The sequence below is a fragment of the Ascaphus truei genome, chromosome 7, assembly GCF_040206685.1.
Source record: "Ascaphus truei isolate aAscTru1 chromosome 7, aAscTru1.hap1, whole genome shotgun sequence".
NCBI lineage: Eukaryota > Metazoa > Chordata > Amphibia > Anura > Ascaphidae > Ascaphus > Ascaphus truei.
Window position 1 is genome coordinate 93905497 of NC_134489.1, and position 23313 is coordinate 93928809.

The window sequence follows — 23313 nt, forward strand, 5'->3', positions numbered from 1 at the left end:
AAATATTCAGTCAGCAGCAGCAGCGGTGGTTGTATGTACAGTATGTACAGTATATCTTTATTTATATAGTGCCCAGGGTTTACTCAGCACTTTACAAAAGAGACAATGCAACACAGGGAATTATAAAACTATAAACACAAAAAGCAAAATCACTCCGTAAAAAAGTACATCCCTGCCCCAGAGAGCTTACAATCTAAGTGTGAGTGTGATCACACCCCAGTACTCCAGTTAATCTACAGGGTTCCGCTCTGACCAATACACATGTTAGGGAGATATTACAATTTTATTACCATCAGAGTAGGAAGTTAGGTTTGTTCCATGCTTCCTTTTGCCATCTGTCGGACTATTGGGAGCAGGTGATTGTTTTCGACCAAAATTCCCCATTGAAGTCAGTGGGGTATTTCTTTCTAAAAAGGAATGATTAGCCACTTCTGCTGATATAGCATAACCCCTTAACCTTATTCCATTAGTAAGAATGTGTAAGCTAAAAAAAGAGGATTGGCTGAGCCTGCTGTATCACCAAGCGGTGATGGATGTTAGTAAGTGTCAATGATGTTTTCAGTTTTATTATGAGAGTTATATTATGCTTAGTTATGGGAGGTAATTGTACCTTTCCAAGTTAGCAAAAAATAAAGGAGGAGGTGCATTAGTGTTGAATAGGTTTACAAATGTAGACAAAAATAAAAAAATAGAGCACAAGACAGGGCTTTGAGTTGTGGCTAGTTTGTGATTCAGAGATTGCAGAAGTTGAGGCTCATTTACAAAGCACAAAACTCACATTATATTTTGAAAGCAGCAGCCCCACCTATAAACATTTTTATTGCATGCAAATCATTCAGGTTACATGCCAGAAGATGACTTCACATTAGATATCATAAAAGATTTTTGGTTTGGCAACTTAAAAAAAAATGCCATTGGTACCAAAGTCTTTCAGTTTTGCATAGCACAAGACATGCCCCAGTACTATTGGTAGTCTTTCCAGTTGTTCATTGGTTCTGGGAACTAAGAGAAGGTATGGCTGTAACAGTCCTGGGGAAGGTATTTACAGGTTTCCCACATTTCTCACATTCCTATCCACCCAGAATAAACTGGTACTGTACTTTAGCTTTTGTTGTCATATGACAAAAACAGGCAGGAAACACAGCTGGAATCATATTTTGGTAAGTTTAAAAGTTGATAAAACTTAAAGGAAAACATGTTTAACCATCCGCAAATATTCTATGTATTTTAGACACAGCTAATCTTCTGTTTTATTTGCTTAAATGAGCAAACCAAGCGGTTTTGGGAGTTTGTCTTTCTTGGGGGGGTTAACCCCATTAATTTAAGCTCAGGAGACCACCTGCTTCCAGAGATACTTACCTCTGAGGGGTTGCCGGTATCTACTGCAGTTTTCTGCAGTTTTCTGCAGTTTAAAGCCCCCGATCACATGAGCCAATAATAAGCTGCACCAGATAACGTCACGGCTTCCTATTGGTCTGTAGGGCCTGCGAGCTTTTAAAAGCAGCCATATATTGAACCCTGGAATGTCTACAGGCATCCCCTATGGAGGTTAGTACCTCCAGAAGCAGCGAGTCCCAGAGCTGAAATTAATGGGATTCAGCTCCTGAGACCGCCTGCTTCAATCCTGTATTAAAAAAGTGAAGAAGAAAAAAACGGCTTGGATTGCCTCTTTAAAATGTGTTTTGAACGAGAGACATTGAATGCCGAATTTGGGACTGAAAATATGTATCAGACTTCAGTACTGTCATCTAAAGCAAATATTACATTACTTTAAATTGGTGCCATTAAGAGGCATTGAATAGATACAATGGGGTGTGTATTCTGACAAAGATTAGTTCCCTTTTATTGTACTCTGCTGCTTTTTTTGATGATACTGTATGATGCTCACATCACAGTGCAGGATAATTTCTCTGTTAAAGGATGCATTTTGTTTTCATTAAGGTGAAAGGAAATCACGTAAACAAACATTTTCTATAGCCTGCTGTATCTATAAAACAGATTAAAGTAGGGGCTGAAGATGTTGTGGAAATAACATCAATTTACTTTGGGATATGGCCAATTTACTTGCCACCAGCACTTTCCTAAATCAGGCATTAGTCTCATTTATGTTTTCTTCTTGTTGATTGACTGCAGCTTTGAATAGTTATGTCAAGGTAACCGAGATTGGTGATGCTTCAGGACCGTTCAGTTAAATGCATTTATCTACATATAAAATGGAAAAGCCCTCTCCCAGAGTTATTATTTTGATTGCCTCGTGTCCTGTGTTTTAGAAAGTATGTTTAAAAATCAGTAAGAGGTTTTAAATAGTGGAAAACATGTATTGTGGAAACATAAGGATAGTTAAAATGTGAAATGCATTACACACAGTGAAGGAGAGAAGGAGCAGCTCAGTGAGTAAAGCCACTGACAGGCACTGAGCTTGAAACAGGCGAATGTGGTTCAATTCCCAGTGTCAGCTCTTTGTGATCTTGGGCAAGTCACTTTATCTCCCTGTGCCTCAGGCACCAAAAACATAGATTGGAAGCTCTACAGGGCAGGGACCTGTATCTGTAAAGCACTATGTAACACTAGTAGCACTATACAAGAACATGTTATTATTATTATTATTATTATTATTATTATTATTATTATCGTTACCCATGGAGACTGTGATGGCAGATACAATAGATATCTTCAAAAAAAAAAGGTTGGACATCTTTTTAGAAAGGAAAGATATACAGGGATATACCAAATTAGTAAACATAGGAAGGACGTTGATCCAGAGAGAAATCTGATTGCCAATATTTGGAGTCAGAAAGGAATAAAATGTTCCCTTTATGAGACGTCATTGGATAATGTTTCACTGGTGTTTTTTGTTTGCCTTGCTCTGGATCAATATGCTGTAAGTATGGATATAGCATAATGATATATCATCTAAATTTAACATAGGATGAACTTACTGTAATGTACATATGTCTTTTTTCAACCTCAGCTACTATGAAACTATGTAACTATGTAAAATGTACAGTGTATAGTAAAAATAATTAGTCAAGTACAATATTGGTTTGAATTTACAACACCAAGGTCATGACTTATTTACACAATAAAGCCTATCATTTTACTTATAAAGCAGGCCGCACATTGTTGCATGTACATGAGTGTAAGACAGGGCAAGTGTTTGATGTATCTATTTATTGTTATAAACAGATCCAGTTTATAGGTAAATTCTGTCAATGCTCCCAAAATGACAGGTTTTGTACCATGCAGTCTCAGATTTTACTCCTGCTGAAAACTGAGAGGGATCATCTCTGCTAACATACTTTACACTAATACTTTTATGGTACTAATGAGACACAAAAGCCCTAGGTTGGACATCAAAATAAATGGTGTAAATGACCCATTTATTCGCTGTGTGCACCTTAACCATAAGTTAATATCTGTAATGTTTCATTGCAAATGTACACAGCTTGCAGCTGCCATAAGTACTTGAAGAAATGCCTTTGGAATTCTAAAGGAGTCATCAGGAAATGAAGCATTTCTCTTTGGTACTAGAAATGAGGAATTATAGGCCATATACTAATTATAGGCCATACTAAATTGTGGTAAGCATTAAGACATCTTACAACCCAGCACTGCTTAGTAAATATGTCTCTATGTGTACATTTCAGGCTTTTATGTCTATAAATGCCATATAATGAAGAAACATGTGCCAAACATGTGAAATATTTGTGCATTGGGAGACATAATTATAATTGGAGTAACTGCAAGAAGTGTCAAATGCCACAATCTCATTCATTGGTTAAAATTTAGCCAGGTCAACAGCTTTATTAAATTATTTTGAAATGAGATTGCTTTCCAGAGGCTATGAACAGAGCACAAACAGCGGAGCAAACCATTTGCCGGTTGGTACATACAGTGTAGGCTTTGGTATCATAAATTACTTGAAGGAGCTTAGGTGTTAATGTGATATTTAAATAAATATATAAATAATTACATTAAAAGCCTGCTCATCAAATCAATAGGCTCTGGCGTTATCTGGAGTGCCTTTAGGGAAAATCTCAATGGGCAATTTAGAAATAATTAGAACACTGAATATTCATTTAAGGGGCTGCACTAATTACGCAAATCTATGCACTATTTGATTGCTGAATAGTTAGCCTACATTGTGACTGCAAATGTATTTGTTCACTGAGGTCTACATTACAGCGGGGTGTACACTTCTTTCTTTACAACAAGAATTCTTTGTTTATCTGTTTTTTTCCCTTAGGCATTTCTGATTTTTCCAAAATGTTTTCCACATTGTTGTTGAAACGACTGCCTGACAATGCACTGTTATTTTTTTGTTTGTTACTATCTGCACTGTGAAGACTAATTGTGCCTCTGAATTCTCTTACGTCTCTGTCCTGTCCCATGTGACTCTCTAGGCAATTGACCTAACACAATATACAAGCCACAACTGGCTTTACAAACTCACTCAAGCAGCAATTGGAGAGAAATCAATTTCTTGTTCTCTGGTTCTTCAGAACTTTGCATTAAATCATATAAGCTTGAGCACTTCTCGTTGTGTGAACTGACATATAGTTGTAAACTGCAAAAGCAAAACCATGCTTTTCCCAATACTTCTTTGCATATTTTTAAGTAATTATTTGATTGCATGCAAATCACTAGATATGTACATGCCTAATAATGAAGGCTATTGAAAACATTCAAGCCTACAAAGGAAATAATTTAAGCTAAGCAAATTCAAAATTGTGCAATCATGCTTCATCATATTTACTTCTATTTTTACAGTACATACTCACAAGGGCCTTGAACAAAATTGATATTCTACTTTTTTTTTTTAAGCTTCATCGTGAAATGTATTTAATTACGCTGATTTCTTTCACTGGATTGCTTTGTATTAGAAAGAGTGCCTCCAGAGATGTTTGCATAATGTATCAATTTGTAATTTAAATGCTCCTACCACCAGCACCAGCAAATTGCATCTTTTTTTTTTCTCCAGATGTACAAAGAGTGATATTGCATAGGAAACATATCGCAACAATTTAAATTAAATCAATTCTGATTCCAATGCCAATCATAGATTGATGTACTGTATCTTCAGGAATGACTGGCTGTCTTTAAAAATATATAGGGTTAACACAAAGACTGCAAATAGTATAAACAGGGGTGGTCAACTCCAGTAGTAAAGGGCCCACAACAGGTCAGGTTTTCAGGATATCCCTGCTTCAGCTGTGGTAGCTCAATCAGTGGCTCAGACAAAGAATGATTGAGCCACCTGTGCTGAAGCAGGGATATCTTGAAATCCTGACCTGTTGGTGGCCCTTGAAGACTGGAGTTGGCCACCCCTGGAATAAACAGTTCCTTTTAGTTGGAATCTACTGAAACGAGTTATTGTTTTCGTTCATCAGGTTGCTGATATGTGTGTTGTTTCTGTTTTCTAAGGGAGATGCATTAGCAATGCTTGGGTATGTGATGGAGACACTGATTGTGAGGATCATTCAGATGAGGATTATTGCGAAGGTTATATGTGTGGACCACCAAAATACCCTTGTGCTAATGATACCTCCATCTGCCTGCAGCCTGAGAAGCTCTGCAATGGGAGGAGAGATTGTCCTGATGGATCTGATGAACGCGAAATTTGTGGTATTTTACATTTAAGTTTAAATTTAAATGATTACAAGCTTTTTAGATTTTACCAGTGTTTTGTAAATCTCATTCGTATGGATTCAAAGGTTTTAAGATATGGGGTTTATTAGATTTTAAAGTGCTAATATGTGCAAAACGGCTGACATCAGTAAATAAATACATTTGAAGTAAAACCAAAGATTTTGATATTAGTAATTATTTATAAAGGTAAATATAATGTATTGTTCTTTGAACAAACATAGTATAAAGTGTCCTATATGGTGTATTTTCTATAAATCATGAGACTACATTATTATGTATGAGCAACTGAAAAGTGTTAATCGACCAGTTCAGACAATTTTTGCAAGAATAAAAACAACCTAATTATATTCATTTGATGTCTATTCACAATACAGTTTAATTTAGACGAAATCTCAGAACATAATACAGAATATCTCATTATTCTCTTCCATGGTCTCAAAATGAAACTTATGATCAAATGTTTTTTTTTTTCTTCTTCCAGAAGCGATACTTAATTCATTAGCAAGGCAAAACCTAATTTATATTGAAATCTCAGCCATCATGGTTATCCCAGGATGGATGATAATGCATTCCGCTTGGACCAGTTTCCTGCAATTTAGTTCTATTTGAATGTAAATCTCATTAGGGCACATTACTATAAAAATACTTTTAATGAATGTGATTTTTCATAAAAATAACTTTTGTAAAAATGGGTTGATTTGACCATTAAATAAAATGCACACTGGGACAAACCATAATATCTTTATACAAGTTTTGTTTGTGAACATCAAGAACTACAATAATTATGATGTTTAGCAGGTCATTATTGGTTATAAACATCCAACGAAATTTGTAATACTTGGCTCTATATTCAAGTGTGGGATTCCCAAAGTAATTGTAGGAAAAGGTTGGCACAGTGTCATGAGGTACAGAATTTTTGCTATAGAGACAAATCACATGGATTGAAAGTAGAGATGTATATATCTCCCAAAACCTCAACTCGGCCCTGCTTTAAAGATCCTACTTTATTATTATTTATGACTGCAATCCTATCCAGACTCTTAACCTTGGCTTTCCAATGGAAAATTACCAAGCAGCTCTACTAACCTCTGTAATATACTTTGAACATGGCCTTTATAACTTTACATGCATTTTATCTGTCCAAAAAAAATTAATGTGGTATTAAAAAGTCCACCATTTCACTAAAAGATTCACCTACATTTTAACTGAGTCAGTTAATGTTTCTCTCATTGCCAGTTTGTCCACGGTTTTCAATTCTGTGAATATATACTGTTCATAGAAAAGTGCCTCTTTTTCCTCTATGAAACCTCAAATTCCTGTTTTTTTTTTTTTTTTCATTCAGTATATCCCTTTCTGTCTGTAATAGTGTACTTGAGTTTTTGTGACTATGCAAATAAAATTCAAGCAGAAATTCGCGCTGCTCAATTTTAAATTAATAAATACAAATATGTGCATGGTTTGAAATGGTTGGTCTCCAGTTGCTGAACCATTGTGGTTCCAGTGCTTTTCTCCTAATGACTTATAAATTCCAGGCATTCCTAGCATGAACAAAAATGACTATGACCTAAATCTAGTCAGTAGAAGTAGCTGATGTTGCTATTGCTCATTGGCTTACTGGCAGGAAAGCTATGAAACATTTTTTAAGTGTTCCTGTAAAGGACCACTGCTCTATCATATAGGGATACCTCTTGGTTCAAACACCACCACTCTGTATATGCTTCTTATCTGACTAAGCAGTTTGTCATGCCTACATGTGAAGCATGTCATCTGTTTCTGTAATATTGTGTAACATTTTGTATATACTGCGCTAACTAAATATGGTCTGATTCATTTTTTTTCACTTTATTTACTCAATCAATCTTTTTAAGAATATGTTTACATTCGAAGTGTATGTTTTCTATTGCAGATGAATGTTCTTTGAACAATGGAGGTTGCAGTCATCAATGCACCATAGCTCCTGGAAGAGGAATTGTATGCTCATGCCCCCAGGGAATGTATGTGAATGTTGACAACAAGACTTGTGAACTTGTGGATTACTGCACAAAGCATCTAAAGTGTAGCCAAGTTTGTGAGCAACACAAGCTAGTTGTAAAATGTTCATGCTATGAAGGATGGGTATTAAATCCAGATGGTGAAACCTGCAGTAGCATTGGTAAGTTAAGCTTTCACAAAGATTATTTCCTATGGATGTTTTCTAACTAATGCATATGTTTTAAGAAATATATTTCTGAATTGAAATACATAACTGTTGATTTTTCTGAAATTGTATATGTATAATTTGGATGTTATGCACATCATACATTATTTAAGTGGTGATACCTGATGTGAAATGCTATTATCTGTCATACAACACACTCAAAAAAAGAAATGTACAAGCCCCTATAATTATGAGAATGTATTGTGCATGGCACCTGCAGTGACTGTACCAGGATAGCATTCATATTTTTATTAAAGAGAAGCAAGGATGTAAAATGGTTGAAAGCTAATCAGATCTGACAAGGGGTTGTGCATAATAATAATTATGAAGTGGTTATAGGAAGAGAACTCTACAGAAGCCATGCAAGGGGATATATAAGAAGCATCTATGAAAAATCAAAGGAGAATTTCAGTATAAAATTATACAAGGGTTAAAATAAACCATTATAGTGTTGACTTCTAACCTTAATGAATACAAAATGTTAAAAATAATAATCCCCCCCTCTTTTTAAGAGTAACTTGAGTGGCTGTTATTTGGCAGTCATAACATAGGCTCACAACACAATAAGCAGCACAGTGTAAATGGATAATACTAAAGGGTTTCTCTTATTGTTGAATGGCCTCCCAGAGCGTGCCCTGAAAAATTAGGCTTTTTTAGTTAACATAGGGGGTGATAATCACTGCTCAACCTTAATATTCAATAGTATAATTCAACACACGGCGGTGCATGGAGAATGAGAAACATATTTTTTACAAATGATCCAGAATGATCACAAAAAGGATTCCCACTGATTTGCACACAGCCCAAATAATCATGACAATATTAAGGGAATAATTCCAACATTCCTATAATAGAGGAAACCAGGAGGTGTAAAACACAAAAATAAAAAAATATTTATTAATCTATACTAACTCTTCTAAGTGAAACAAAATGTATGAAATTTTATAAGTATATAAATTCATTTAAAAAAGAAAGCACTGGAGTATGCCTATATATTATGCTCTTCTATAACTTCAAATATATGCATAGAATATGCAAGTATATGCAAGTATATGCATGAAAAAATGTGTGTTCATTCACAACACATATGAGCAAGGTAGATTCACAGAGCACTATGGAGTCTACGGTGAATGACTCCTCACACAGATCAGATATATATTAGTTGTTAAGTATACACATAGTAACCTCTATGGAAGATTAAATTATATACAAAGTGTAGCCATAGACCATAATACCTTACTTGTTGGAGTGAATGTACACTCCTCCCCCTTGAAAAAGCGCCGAGTAACGGTGCGAAGCGATCGTCGGGCTGTTGGGCGACGCACTCACTGATGACGTCAGCCGGTTTCGGAGTAGTGAGGGAGTATGCCGGGCGAGAGTAAACTGCAAGCAGACGCAGCTGAACGGTTGTATTAACTATATGGCAATCTCCAATAGTGTGCATACACCTAGCATACTGTGACTGAGTACAGATACAAGCAATGGGGATACTAACCCCCTATATGGCAGTCAATATCACATATTAGATATAAATATACATCTGAGGTTTGGAAGCTATAATTGTATCCGTTTTTCTGCTGATGGTCACATTTCAGGTGTATAATGTCACATGACTTATGGTCTATGGCTACACTTTGTATATAATTTAATCTTCCATAGAGGTTACTATGTGTATACTTAACAACTAATATATATCTGATCTGTGTGAGGAGTCATTCACCATAGACTCCATAGTGCTCTGTGAATCTACCTTGCTCATATGTGTTGTGAATGAACACACATTTTTTCATGCATGTACTTGCATATTCTATGCATATATATGAAGTTATAGAAGAGCATAATATATAGGCATACTCCAGTGCTTTCTTTTTTAAATGATTTTATTTATATACTTATAAAATTTCATACATTTTGTTTCACTTAGAAGAGTTAGTATACCGTAATTTCCGGACTATAAGCCGCTACTTTTCCCCTACGCATTGAACCTCGTGGCTTATATTCAGGTGCAGCTTATATATGACTTTTTCCAGCTTTCGGCTCTCCCCCTCCCTCCCTCCCAAGTCCACTCTCCCACGCCCCCCCGCAAGCTCGCTGTCACCATCCCCCGCGAGCCCGTTGTCACCATCCCCCGTGAGCCCGCTCTCCCCCTCGCAGAGTAGCAGCGCGCTCTAGCATTGAGGCACTTCCTGCCTGCTGCTTGCTAGAGCGTGCGTGCACTCCTGCTTGGACAGCAGGTATTTACTGTTTAATGTGAGGTGCTGGGGGGTTAATGTTAGGTGCTGGGGGCTTGATGTGTGGTGCAGGGGGGGTTGATGTGTGGTGCAGGGGGTTGATGTGTGGTGCAGGGGGGTTGATGTGATGTGCTGGGGGTTAATGTGAGGTGCTGGGGGCTTGATGTGAGGTGCTCAGGGGTTAATGTGAGGTGCTGGGGGCTTGATGTGAGGTGCAGGGAGGGTTGATGTGTGGTGCAGGAGGGGTTGATGTGTGGTGCAGGGGGGGTTGATGTGATGTGCAGGGGGTTAATGTGAGGTGCTGGGGGGTTAATGTGAGGTGCTCAGGGGTTAATGTGAGGTGCTGGGGGCTTGATGTGAGGTGCTCAGGGGTTAATGTGAGGTGCTGGGGGCTTGATGTGAGGTGCAGGGAGGGTTGATGTGTGGTGCAGGGGGGGTTGATGTGTGGTGCAGGGGGGGTTGATGTGATGTGCAGGGGGTTAATGTGAGGTGCTGGGGGGTTAATGTGAGGTGCTCAGGGGTTAATGTGAGGTTAATGTGAGGTGCTCAGGGGTTAATGTGAGGTTCTGGGGGGTTAATGTGAGGTGCTCAGGGGTTAATGTGAGGTGCTGCGGGGTTAATGTGAGGTGCTCAGGGGTTAATGTGAGGTGCTGGGGGGTTAATGTGAGGTGCTCAGGGGTTAATGTGAGGTGCTGGGTGCTTGATGTGAGGTGCTCAGGGGTTAATGTGAGGTGCTGGGGGCTTGATGTGAGGTGCAGGGGGGGGTTGATGTGTGGTACAGGGGGGGGGGGGTTGATGTGATGTGCTGGGGGTTAATGTGAGGTGCTGGGGGGTTTATGTGAGGTTAACCTGCGGCTTATAGACGTGTGCGGCTTATAGACGTGTGCGGCTTATATTCAGGTGCGGCTTATATTCAGGTGCGGCTTATATTCAGGTGCGGCTTATAGTCCGGAATTTACGGTAGATTAATAAATATTTTTTTATTTTTGTGTTTTACACCTCCTGGTTTCCTCTATTATAGGAATGTTGGAATTATTCTCTTAATATTGTCATGATTTTTTGGGCTGTGTGCAAATCAGTGGGAATCCTTTTTGTGATCATTCTGGATCATTTGTAAAAAAAAAAAAAAGCTTTTTTAGTTAAGCCTGAAGCACTTAAAGTAAACATTACAGGGAGAATACTGTGAAACGGGTTAAAACATATTGGGAATTATATATATATTTCAAATTTAGCTTGACAATTTAATCTGACTATTAACTGGATTCAGAATCTCGAAAGTGGTAAATATTTATACTTTACAAGTAGGTAATCCTATACTTCTTTATCTTTGTCACTGTGAGAAATACATATGCCAGCCTGGGGTGGTCTTTGGGTTCTTGGGGCCCGAGGCAAGAGAGTCTTTGTGGGCCCTTAGAGGTTCCTGGTTTAAATTTCCCTTTACCCCGTCGAGGGAGCGAAAATGAAAGTATCATAATACATTCAGTGTAATTAATATTGGTTACAACTGGAGTGAAGATTATTACAATTTACATAATACATGTAACAATATATCAACGCTGCACTCTAAAAGTTACACAAAGATAAAGTAAATAAAGACAATCACAATTAGAAAAATACATGAAAACACAATAAGGAGCCCCCTACAGTGTGATGACTGGGCACTTGTCCCAGTTTTCTGTTATCAAAGGCCACAATACACAGTTGAATCTTATACTGACAGTGTAACCAGTAAAAAATAGAATACTTTAAAGCATCAAAAATTCTATATACAGTATATACTTGTATCAAGATACTGGATCTTTGGAAATCCAAAAACGTCCAATTTGCAAAGTAGCAAAAAGATGGAATATTTAATCGAGACTTTGGGCAGCTTTTTATTGGATTCACCACATCCACAAAAATCTATTGAAAAATAATTAAAAGTGCATGCTCCATGGTATAAATACATTGACAAGCTATGTAATGCATTTACAGTGGTAATATATGCATTTACACAGATAGGTAGGTAAAAAAACATTGGAGAGAACAATAATAGTCTCACCCAGGATCCAGGAATAACATGATTGGCTTTCCAAAGGGTGTCCCAGAAAGACACGTCCATATGGGCTGGTCTCCAAGTTTGTGCAAGCCTACCAAAAGGCTGACTGTCCACAGAGACAACACTTGACATCAGTGACGTTAACAGAACAGGACGGAGTTGAGCGGAGTTTAACTGAGTGGACTAATAACTCCAATATCAGGCATCCCACCTTGACCAGTGAAGCACTGGTCCTCCAGTCCAGAACTTTTCTCTGGAATTTACCAGTCAGCCTTTTGGTACAGACGAGACCACGAATATTCTAAAGCTTGCCTTAAACTAGCCCGGTTACATTCTGGGTATGTGCTGGGTGTAACCTGGCTAGTTTAAGGCAAGTTTAAGGCATTTCTGCATTGACTAATGACCCATAGGATTAACACAGCAGGGGTCCCTGGCAGTCCCATTCAGTTCAGTTAATCTGATGGGCCATTAATCAATGCAGAAATGCTGGGTCTAGTTTAAGTCAAGTTAAAGGCAAGTTTAAGGCATGTATCCAGCATGTACCTGGGTGTACCTGGGCCTTTTTGGCGATTGCCACTGGTTTGTGTTAGAATAGTCGCAGTCTCTGCTGTAGGCTTCCACTAAGATGGCTTCCAGCCCAATGCGGACACTTCTTTCTGGGACACTCTTTGGATATCCAATCATGCTATTGCTTATTCCTAGGTGGTTACTAGTATTGTTCTCTCCAATGCTTTTCTACCTAACTGTCTGTGTAAATGCATATCTTAGTTACCACTTTAGATGCAGGAAATAACTTGTTAACGTTATTACACCATGGAGCGTGCACTTTTATTTCCTGATAGATATATATATATATATATATATATATATATATATACAGCTAAACCCCGTTATAACGCGCCTCGTTATACCGCGATTCGGTTATAACGCGGTTTTCCCGTGGCTCCCGTTTAAAAAAAAAAAAAAAAAAATTTAATTTTTTTTTTCATTTTATTTTTTTGCACACTGCACACACTGCACACACTCACTGCACACACACTGCTCATTGCTCACACTGCCACACTGCACACACACTGCACACTGCACACACACTGCTCATTGCTCACACTGACACACTACACACACACTGCACACTGCACACACACTGCACACTGCACACACACTGCTCATTGCTCACACTGCACACACTGACACACTGCACACACACTGCACACACACTGCACACACACTGCACACTGCACACACTGACACTGCACACACACTGCACACACACTGCTCATTGCTCACACTGCACACACTGACACACTGCACACACACTGCACACACACTGCACACTGCACACACACTGCACACTGCACACACTGACACTGCACACACACTGCACACACACTGCTCATTGCTCACACTGCACACACTGACACACTGCACACACACTGCACACTGCACACACACTGCTCATTGCTCACACTGCACACACTGACACACTGCACACACACTGCACACTGCACACACACTGCTCATTGGACACACTGCACACACACTGCACACTGCACACACACTGCTCATTGCTCACACTGCACACTGCACACTGCACACTGCACACACTGCTCATTGCTCACACTGCACACACTGACACTGCACACACACTGCACACACACTGCACACTGCACACACACTGCTCATTGGACACACTGCACACACACTGCACACTGCACACACACTGCTCATTGCTCACACTGCACACACTGACACACTGCACACACACTGCTCATTGCTCACACTGCACACACTGACACACTGCACACACACTGTACACTGCACACACACTCCTCATTGCTCACACTGCACACACTGACACACTGCACACACACTGCACACACACTGCACACTGCACACACACTGCTCATTGCTCACACTGCACACACTGACACACTGCACACACACTGTACACTGCACACACACTCCTCATTGCTCACACTGCACACACTGACACACTGCACACACACTCACACACACTTACAGACACTCACAGACACTCACACACACTTACGCACACTCACGCACACTCACACACACTCACACACACCCACGCACACTTACGCACACTTACGCACACTCACGCACACTCACGCACACTCACAGACACTCACACACACTTAGACACACTTAGACACTCACAGACACTCACACACACTTACACACACTTACACACACTTACACACACTCAGACACTTACACACACTCACAGACACTTACACACACTCACACCCACATACACACACCCATATACACACACACACTTTCTCTCCCATATATACATACACACACACACTCTCTCACTCTACACAGACGGGGGGTGGGGTCGGAGCAGAGGAAAGGCCGCGACCAGCACCACCACCCGCTCCCCCCCCTCCTCCCGCGCAGGCAGCAGGAGCGCCAGGGACAGCGGTGGGGAGAAGAAACCCCCCGCTACCACCTCCATGCAGGCAGCGGGATCTGAGGTAAGCGGCGACCTGAGGGACATCCCCGCTCCCATCTCCTGCCCCGCGGCCTGTCCCGCGGTGACAGGGGGAAGCGGGGACAGGAGGGACATCCCCGCTCCCATCTCCTGCCCCGCGGCCTGTCCCGCGGTGACAGGGGGAAGCGGGGACAGGAGGGACATCCCCGCTCCCATCTCCTGCCCCGCGGCCTGTCCCGCGGTGACAGGGGGAAGCGGGGACAGGAGGGACATCCCCGCTCCCATCTCCTGCCCCGCAGCCTGTCCCGCAGTGACAGGGGGAAGCGGGGACAGGAGGGACATCCCCGCTCCCATCTCCTGCCCCACGGCCTGTCCTGCGGTGACAGGGGAAGCGGGGAGCGGAGGGACATCCCCGCTCCCATCTCCTGCCCCGCGGCCTGTCCCGCGGTGACAGGGGGAAGCGGGGAGCGGAGGGACATGCCCGCTCCCATCTCCTGTCCCGCGGGATGAATATGCGCTATAGCGCGGCGGCCATTTTTTTTTCCCGCGACCCCGTTAGTAACGAGGTGGTCTCGGGGTGGACCCCGAGACCCGCGTTATAACGGGGTTTAGCTGTATATAGTATATTGTATTGTATGTCTTTATTTATAAAGCGCCAAAGTGTACTCAGCGCTTCACAAAGAATACAGTACAGGGAATTATAATAATACAATAAGTGCAGCAAAAATCAGACAATGGGAAAGGAAATCCCTGCCCCAAAGAGCTTACAATCTAAGAGGTTTGAGGGGAAACTTACAGAGACAGCAGGTGAGGGAATAAGTACTGTAGATAGGTGTGCTTGGCCACAATGGGTGCTATAAGTGACTGTGGGACAATAGCCATGAGTGCAGGCTATTGGGATGCTTGATTGGTGGGGCAAGTTTTAAGGTTGGTCAGTGTTAAATGAAAAGGTTAACACCATTTACAGGGGAAGAGATGGCAGGGAGCTGTGGGTGAGATCAGGTGTATATGTCTGGCTTCAGGCTTAGGGGAGATCCCCAGCAGCAGGAAGGAGTAGATAGAGGGTGTTAATAGAGGATTTGTGTGGGTGTTTTTTATTGAGGGTTGTTGGGAGAGAGGTGTATAAATAATGGTGCAGTGGGGAGTGGGGAAGTTGGAGAGAACAGGGACATTCACCCAGGAGTGAGGAAACAGTAAACAGAAAATGCAATAAGGAGGGCATAGTGAGATACAGGAGGAGAGACTTCCCAGTTATTGGAGGGATAGGAAGAGTACAAATAATCATAGTTTTTAGAAAGTCAAGTTCTCACTCCTATACACTACAAAACACTCTCCCTTATACAATAGAGCAATAAAATATGGGGGATCAATGAGGGTATCTGCAAGTCTTCCATAGGGGCCCCAAACAGGATTAAATCATAGAATGAATACTTTAGTTAAGCAGCAAACAAGGGCTCTTGGTAGTAACTTGCCTATGGGCGTACTTGGTGTGTTAGTTTTAACTTCCTATCAATGTTTACATGGACCCCCTGTAGCTTTTACTTTCTACATAATTATAGTAAAGCCTGTGAAAAGAAAGAACTGTACAGAATCAGTAGACACACTCATTAACAACTGTCTTATTGTTATAGACTCAGTTGGAGCTTGGTCACTGATTCTGCAATTTTAAAATAATAGTGATTGTAGCCAACACATTTAGGTTATGGTGGGTAGAATGGGACAAAGACCCACCACCATATGGACTGCAGCAAAAATAGAAATCCCATAAGTGTATAATATCTGCATGTTTCCAACACATGCTTCATTCATCCTATTATCATGCAGCAATTTAGTTACAGCCAACGATTCTCTGTAGTAACATGTAAATCAGCACACTGATTGTGTCACTTTTAGCTGCTCCGTTTATTTCTTTTTTCCACTTAACGTTTCTTAAGGTTTTAAATGGGAGGAGGGTAGGGGTACTACATGGACTCAAAATAATCTTTGCTACTACTTTACATTACAGTTAATCCTGGTACAAGAGAGTAACAGCCAATGTTTCACCTTTTTGAACACATCAGTTAGAGCGTGGATGCTGATTCTGCATTGTGTCTACAAACCAGACACAACAAGGTTATGGTAGCCGGTAAAAGTAACGCTATAGAGCAATGCAAAATACCCCCAGATTAATCATGAGTGCATCTGCATGAATTAATGCTTATCTGAATGACCAACAGTATTTCTGGTATGCTTTCAGTTGTCTTCTTTCTATTCTCTCTCAACAGACTTTACCCCTAGTTTTAATAAACATAAGATTCATTATGTTCAACTTGCCTTGCTTTTAGATTCATTTGAAGCGTTCATTATTTTTTCCATCCGTCATGAAATCAGACGGATTGACCTTCATACGAGAGACTACAGCCTATTAGTTCCCGGTTTAAGAAACACTATAGCTTTGGATTTCCATTTTAATCAAAGTTTGCTCTACTGGACCGATGTCGTAGAGGATAAAATTTACAGAGGCAAGCTATCTGAGACAGCAGGTGAGCATTATGCATTGTTCTTAGTTTGCTCATATCTATATTTTAACCTAATGTCTAAGTTAATATGAATAATTTACTGAACAAATGGTTTTGCTTACTGTATATCAGCTGCTACTTTATGTGTAATATAGCAGACAAAAGCATTATGTGCCCCAGGTCACTTATGAATTGAAATGTACAGTATGTGGACATGGGTACAATGCCTAATCTTCTCATTTGGTTAAACTGCAAATGTAGACTAAATAATTTGACACATTTGGGGTCTTAGCAGAAACATACTGCACATTTATAGTAAGAAGAGATATAACAATTGAATTAAATGCTGTTCAAAAATTTGGATTATAATCAACTTCTGAGTTTAACAGTAGAATATATCTTTATCTAGCTACATTTCAGGTTTCAATCACAGAAAGAGATTTTAGGCAGCTGACACAACTCCAAAATGCTTCTGACTTTCTGTTGATCTTGTTGATCTCCAGAATACTCATGGGAGGTAATTCATTCAACTGCAATAGTGCCTTTCAGTGCACTATTGCATTGAAACTCGGATTGAAGTCAACTTCACAGTACTTTGGTAGAAGTCTATCTACAAAGTCAGTACTATCTGTGCATACAACATTTTCTTACATCTATCATTAATACAGACATCCAAATAGGTTACAGTAAGTTAGGAAAAACCTTACAAATGTTACTGTATTCAAAATTGCAGCAATTTTATAAATGGTACAGATGTAGCAAATGTTTCCGCACCTGTTAATTGCAAGCCCAATATGTAACCCAATAAGTAACACGGCTCCATTAAAAACTCTGATAATGCTTGTATTATCTCCTGAATGAATATGTAATTCTCCTTTTTAACTGAGGGTAATAACTCTTGGAGCAGAATTAATACATTTTGCTACAGTACGATGTTGAGAGAAGATCACCACAGTTGTACAACTTATGGGACATTTACGCCCAGATCCACAGAAATCCGTTATTTACTTAACTATGAGCTTACTGAAGTAAACACATCGTTAAGTGCTAATGAGGATTCCCAAAGCTCACAAAATTGTTGCTAAGATAGCCTGCGGTTAACTTTAACAGCCGTTGCTCTTAATGATATGCAAAAGATGTGTGGAACACCTGAAGACATATCTATAGTAGTCTGTTAGGCTATGGACCCAGTATTTACTGCTGCACACGTGCCTGGCGACCTGGAGCGCGTCCACAGTAAAAAGCTGCGACCGGCGGTCTGTAGAGGAGCGATGGGATGCGCGAAGAATGGGGCCATGATGGTGGGGCACGACTACGAAGGAGCGTATCTGCCCTTACATTGGCTGCCGCCAACCACGTGATCGAGTTGTTGCAAGGGAAGACAATAATTTTTTCTTGAATTCCCTGCCAGCGTACGCGTCATCGTGCTTTGCGCAACCACACACTCACGGCCACTGGGGCCTTCCCCATACAGGGCTGAACTGCGGTGTGTGGTGCGCCACAGCAGCCACTGGGGTCTTGGCCCTAAAGTTAGCGCGGACTTAATGCAAAAAATTTTTAGGTCAGCACCTAACGTTAGGTTACAGCAACTTATTTGGTCTTGTGCAAGGTGCTGAATTGACCAACTTTGGCTTCCTATATTGTTTTAGCAATATAGAAAGCCAAATTAAATACCCTTGACTAGGCCAAATAATTCGGCCAAGACCTGTGTATTAACCCCAATGCATAGCTTCATGATCACTGAGGTATCCAAGGAGTTAATATGAATAGTCAAAAGTTTGCCCATCTACTGTTATTCAAGGTTACTGAATGGACCGCTTAATTGTGCTGGAAGGGCCGCAGGACACATTTATTACATTTTTCATTTACATTCAGTTGTAAAATTAACCACGCGTCCCAATGAAGAAGAAACAATATAAACATAATAAATAAACCAACGTAGTGCCGACGATTATTCTAAAACAAACCTGGGGCAATCTCCAAAAAGACCCAGGTACATGCTGGTTACATGCTGCAACATTTCACACATTTCTGCAGAAAGACTAATGGCCCGTCGAATTAACAGCGGGGGTCCTTGACAGTCCCATTCAAACTGAATGGGACTGCCAGGAACCCCTGCGTTGTTAATCCGATGGGCCATTAGCCTCTGCAGAAATGTCACTGAAATGTACCCAGCATGTACCCAGCATGTACCTGGCTAGTTTATGGCAAGTTTTAGAATACTCGTTGGCTTGTCTGTAACAACTGAAACCATTATGAAATTACGGTAACATAACCAATACATTTAATAAACCTCATCTATGCTGCACCAAATACAATCTTTTCACATTTTTATATACAGTAGTTAATAAAGACAAAACAGTAGAAGGAGGTAGAATGGGGATTACTAGGTGAGTCCCATCATTAGGGAACAAAGGTCTCTCAGTCCCTCAAATGCCGTTTATGTATACCCTGCATATTCCAACCAAAAATCTTTGTCTGCCTTACAATGCCTACCGCCACCAATCAGCTCTCACTAGCTACCTACCCAATAAAACTCAAACAGCCAATCCCTAAATATGAATTAAGTAGAAATGGCCATGTTAGTCCAGTTGTGATAGTGCAGAGTAATTTTGTACTTCAGTATTAGTTGATTCCTTTTTTATTTGGACTAACAATCCCTTACTACAAATAGTACTTTTACCTGGCAACCTAAATCCGCCCTAGTTGGTCAAGACCATGGTGACAGCCCATTCTAACAAGAGACAGAATTAATCAATCAATTAGGGTTAGGCACCCATGACCCTATGTTGCCCCCAAGTTAAGTGCTTGGGGCTTTCCATTACTTAGTAATATCAACTCTATTATAAAGATAAATATCTGTGCAAAATTGTGTGTCAAATTTCCTTTTCAGTGTGTGACATTTGATCTTGTTAGGTTTTCTTCAACTTAATCATTAGTCTATTTTTTGTGTTCACCTTAATACAATTGGTAAAGTGTATGTTGTGTAATAATTCATTAGTACACGGCGCTTATATCTTTGGCGTGAGCGGTTTTGTATGTATTATTTCCTATTCTTAAAAAAAACCTCATATTGTATTAGCACATTTGACTAAGAGGATATGTGTAGAGATACCTGTAAACACGCCTGAGATATCTGAGTAAATAATTGGAATCATTTGAGTATACTTTGCAAATTCAAATAATCTTATATCCCAGGTAACTCAGGTGTGGTCACAAGTACTGTATCTCCCCATGTGTTTTATAGATGGGTGTTTTAGAAAGTATATAAGGCAATAAGTTCTGTATTAAATAGGATTCACTGTCTCAGCAAATCATAAAAAAATGGTGCATATCACTAAGTTCAAACGTGTCTCTACCTCAATAAATAAATGAATTACTTTTGCAAAACTATTTTAACACAAAAGCATTTTGAGTTAAAATTAGTCAATGTACTATGCAGAACGCAAAGTATTACTTTTAGAGATGTACCCAGGCCAATTGATGGAAAACGCTAGTGTTATTTTAAGTAGAAATGTGGATCAGGGGTGACGTGGTTATTATTTCACCTGTTATTTTTGCTAATAAAATGACTCACAAATTGCAGGTGAATACAACATTTTCTGTTGATTATCTATTTCAAATTCTGCCATATTCTATGAAATTATAATTAGTGCCCATTTTAGGAGTAACGTGCTGCAGATTTTAAACGGAAAATCACAAATTGTCTAAGCTGTCTTAGCATGTCAACATTTGCCTGATTCACATTTGTCAATTCATTATTTCCACATCACATGTCAGTGTTTTGCTAAATAGTTGGAAATGTGTCAATCCAAATATGAAATCAAATAGATCATGTAAATGTGAAAGTCTTCACTCATACATGTTGGGTCTGCTGGCGATTACAAGAAGTGACAACCAGCAACCAATAAAAAATCTACTTAGCCTTAGAATTAGCAGAATGTAAATAATATAGGAAACATTTCGAAAGAGGACAGGTGCCCAGATGTTTAATGCTGAATACAGTGTGTGTCATGATCTAAAGTCAGGAAACAGCAGTAAAAAGTTTCACAGCAACTGTTAAAACATTGTGAAATGGAAATAGAACTGAAACAATGCACATGCCCTTCTAGATGACTCTGGTAGGCTTAAACCTGCTGTATAGTACAGTGTAGGCTTAATTTTGGTGCAAGCCAGTGGAGCTATTTACAGTTTTTACAGTTTTTACAGTTTTTACAGTTTTTACAGTATTTACAGTATACAGCTATTTTATCCACTAATCCTCAAGGTAATATATATTTACAGTATTACAGTATTCAGCTATTTTATCCACTAAACCTCGTGGCAATATCTAAATCCATTGTCTGCCATTGTTAATCTGTTGTTTTGTTGCAAGGCACACAACATCATATACATGTATGGTGGGTTACATTTATGAAAACACAGCATTCACTGAGCATAGAGCATAGTGCAATGCAGAATAATCCAGATTCTTAATACTTTATATACATACATACCATTATTTCAGAAGCCTACATTTTACACCTAATGGATCACTGAAGGTAAAAAAGGATTGTGTATTAAAATATCAGATGTTATAGGGTTTAGACATGTTTTGCTTAATCTATTGGCAGATAATTGTTAAACTCAGATATACTGTATAATATCCCCATATAAAATGTTTTCTTTGTAATTTATTACATATATAGATCCTAATCTACTGCTATAAAAATGAAGAACTGGAGTTATTTCCTCCCATTATATTGATCCCTAAATATATATCATTGTTTTTGTTTCTTTAAGATTAAACATATTCAGAGATTCATCACAAGATTTACTTCTTCAAATAATTTCCCTGGAACACCGGAAACTGACATCACAAAAATGTCCAACCAGCAAACTGGTGCAGAGGGACTTTATCTGATCAGCAATCTGTTTAGATCTTTTTAAATGAACAGCTTTATTTCATACATTTCATTACTTCTTACTCTACCCTGTGTTATTTTCTCGTACTCTCTGATATAAGGTGTTTGTATACCCTTCTTAAAGTAGCTTTCACTTTGCCTGACCTCTTATTTAATCAAATTAGTCTTTATTACAAAGTTCTACTAATTGTTCAATGGAGAAATGGAGATGCAGATATTCCTACTTCAGGAATCATTCCTATGCTCACAAACCAGTGTTGAAGTGAAGGTAGACTGAAATGATTAGATAGATGGGACGTTCTAGAGATAGGAAATGGCAAGAAAGGGTGTTTGGAAGAAAAAAATACTGTAGAAGTGGTGGTGACAGAGAGGTTAAGGTGGAAAACTGCCCAAAAGATAAGGTTTTGTCTTGAATTTTCAAGTTGTGTGAAATTAATGGATATTCATACCATAATTTATACCCAAAATCATCAACAAATGTACTTATTTCTAAGTTTATTTTAAATCAGTATATTCTCATTTCTCAGCAATCTCTTTTGGTGAGATGACCAAATAAGCCGCAAAGAAGAGATACTGTAATGGGTCAATTTTGTACAAATTAGCAACTTGTACAGTACATTTTTGCTAGATAGAATATCTTTATACATGATTACTAGTGATGCTCTCTGCAATTATACTATAAATGACAAGCATGATTACAGTTGCTATGAATGTGTGCATATTTCAGTGGTAATTAGTAGGTATTAAAATCTCTCTCTTATTTTCTAGGTGTAAGTGGAATTGAAGTAGTCATTCAACATGGCCTAGCCACACCTGAGGGCTTAGCAATAGACTGGATAGCTGGGAACATGTACTGGATAGACAGCAATTTGGACCAAATTGAAGTTGCTAAATTAGATGGCAAAATGAGATCGACATTATTAGCAGGTGGTATGGAACATCCTAGAGCTATTGCATTGGATCCTAGATATGGGTAAATTACTATTTGTTTCTCAAATTTTAATTATGTTGAGATTTGTTAAAAATTTGAAAAATCTTCAGTTAGTACTAAGCATTATCAACAACTTGTCTACTGACTGACATTAAACCATTTGTCACTGTGTTTATTTCTGCATATAAGTAAATACACATACATTAAGGATTTAATTGGCTGACTTAGCCATCATGGTTTCAGTATTTTATATGACCCTTAAAGATAAATTCTCTTAACGTTAAGCATTCATCTTAATTATCCACACTTAAATGGTTCCCTGAATAAATCAAATCACAAAACTATTTAATACTGTTACTATTTTAGAGAGGTAAATAATGTGAGATTCCTGAGCTGAAATATAGATT

At 39.2% G+C, this 23313-nt stretch overlaps 1 protein-coding gene across 1 annotated transcript in view; it reads left to right on the top strand.

Moving 5' to 3' along the window:
* The window catches only part of LRP1B (LDL receptor related protein 1B), a 1102312-nt gene that overhangs the window by 660208 nt on the left and 418791 nt on the right, over window positions 1-23313 (top strand). The window contains exons 22-25 of the mRNA XM_075610066.1: window positions 5425-5625; window positions 7556-7801; window positions 16898-17095; window positions 22744-22948. Coding sequence (XP_075466181.1) covers window positions 5425-5625; window positions 7556-7801; window positions 16898-17095; window positions 22744-22948 — 850 coding nt within the window. The remainder of the gene's footprint in view (window positions 1-5424; window positions 5626-7555; window positions 7802-16897; window positions 17096-22743; window positions 22949-23313) is intronic.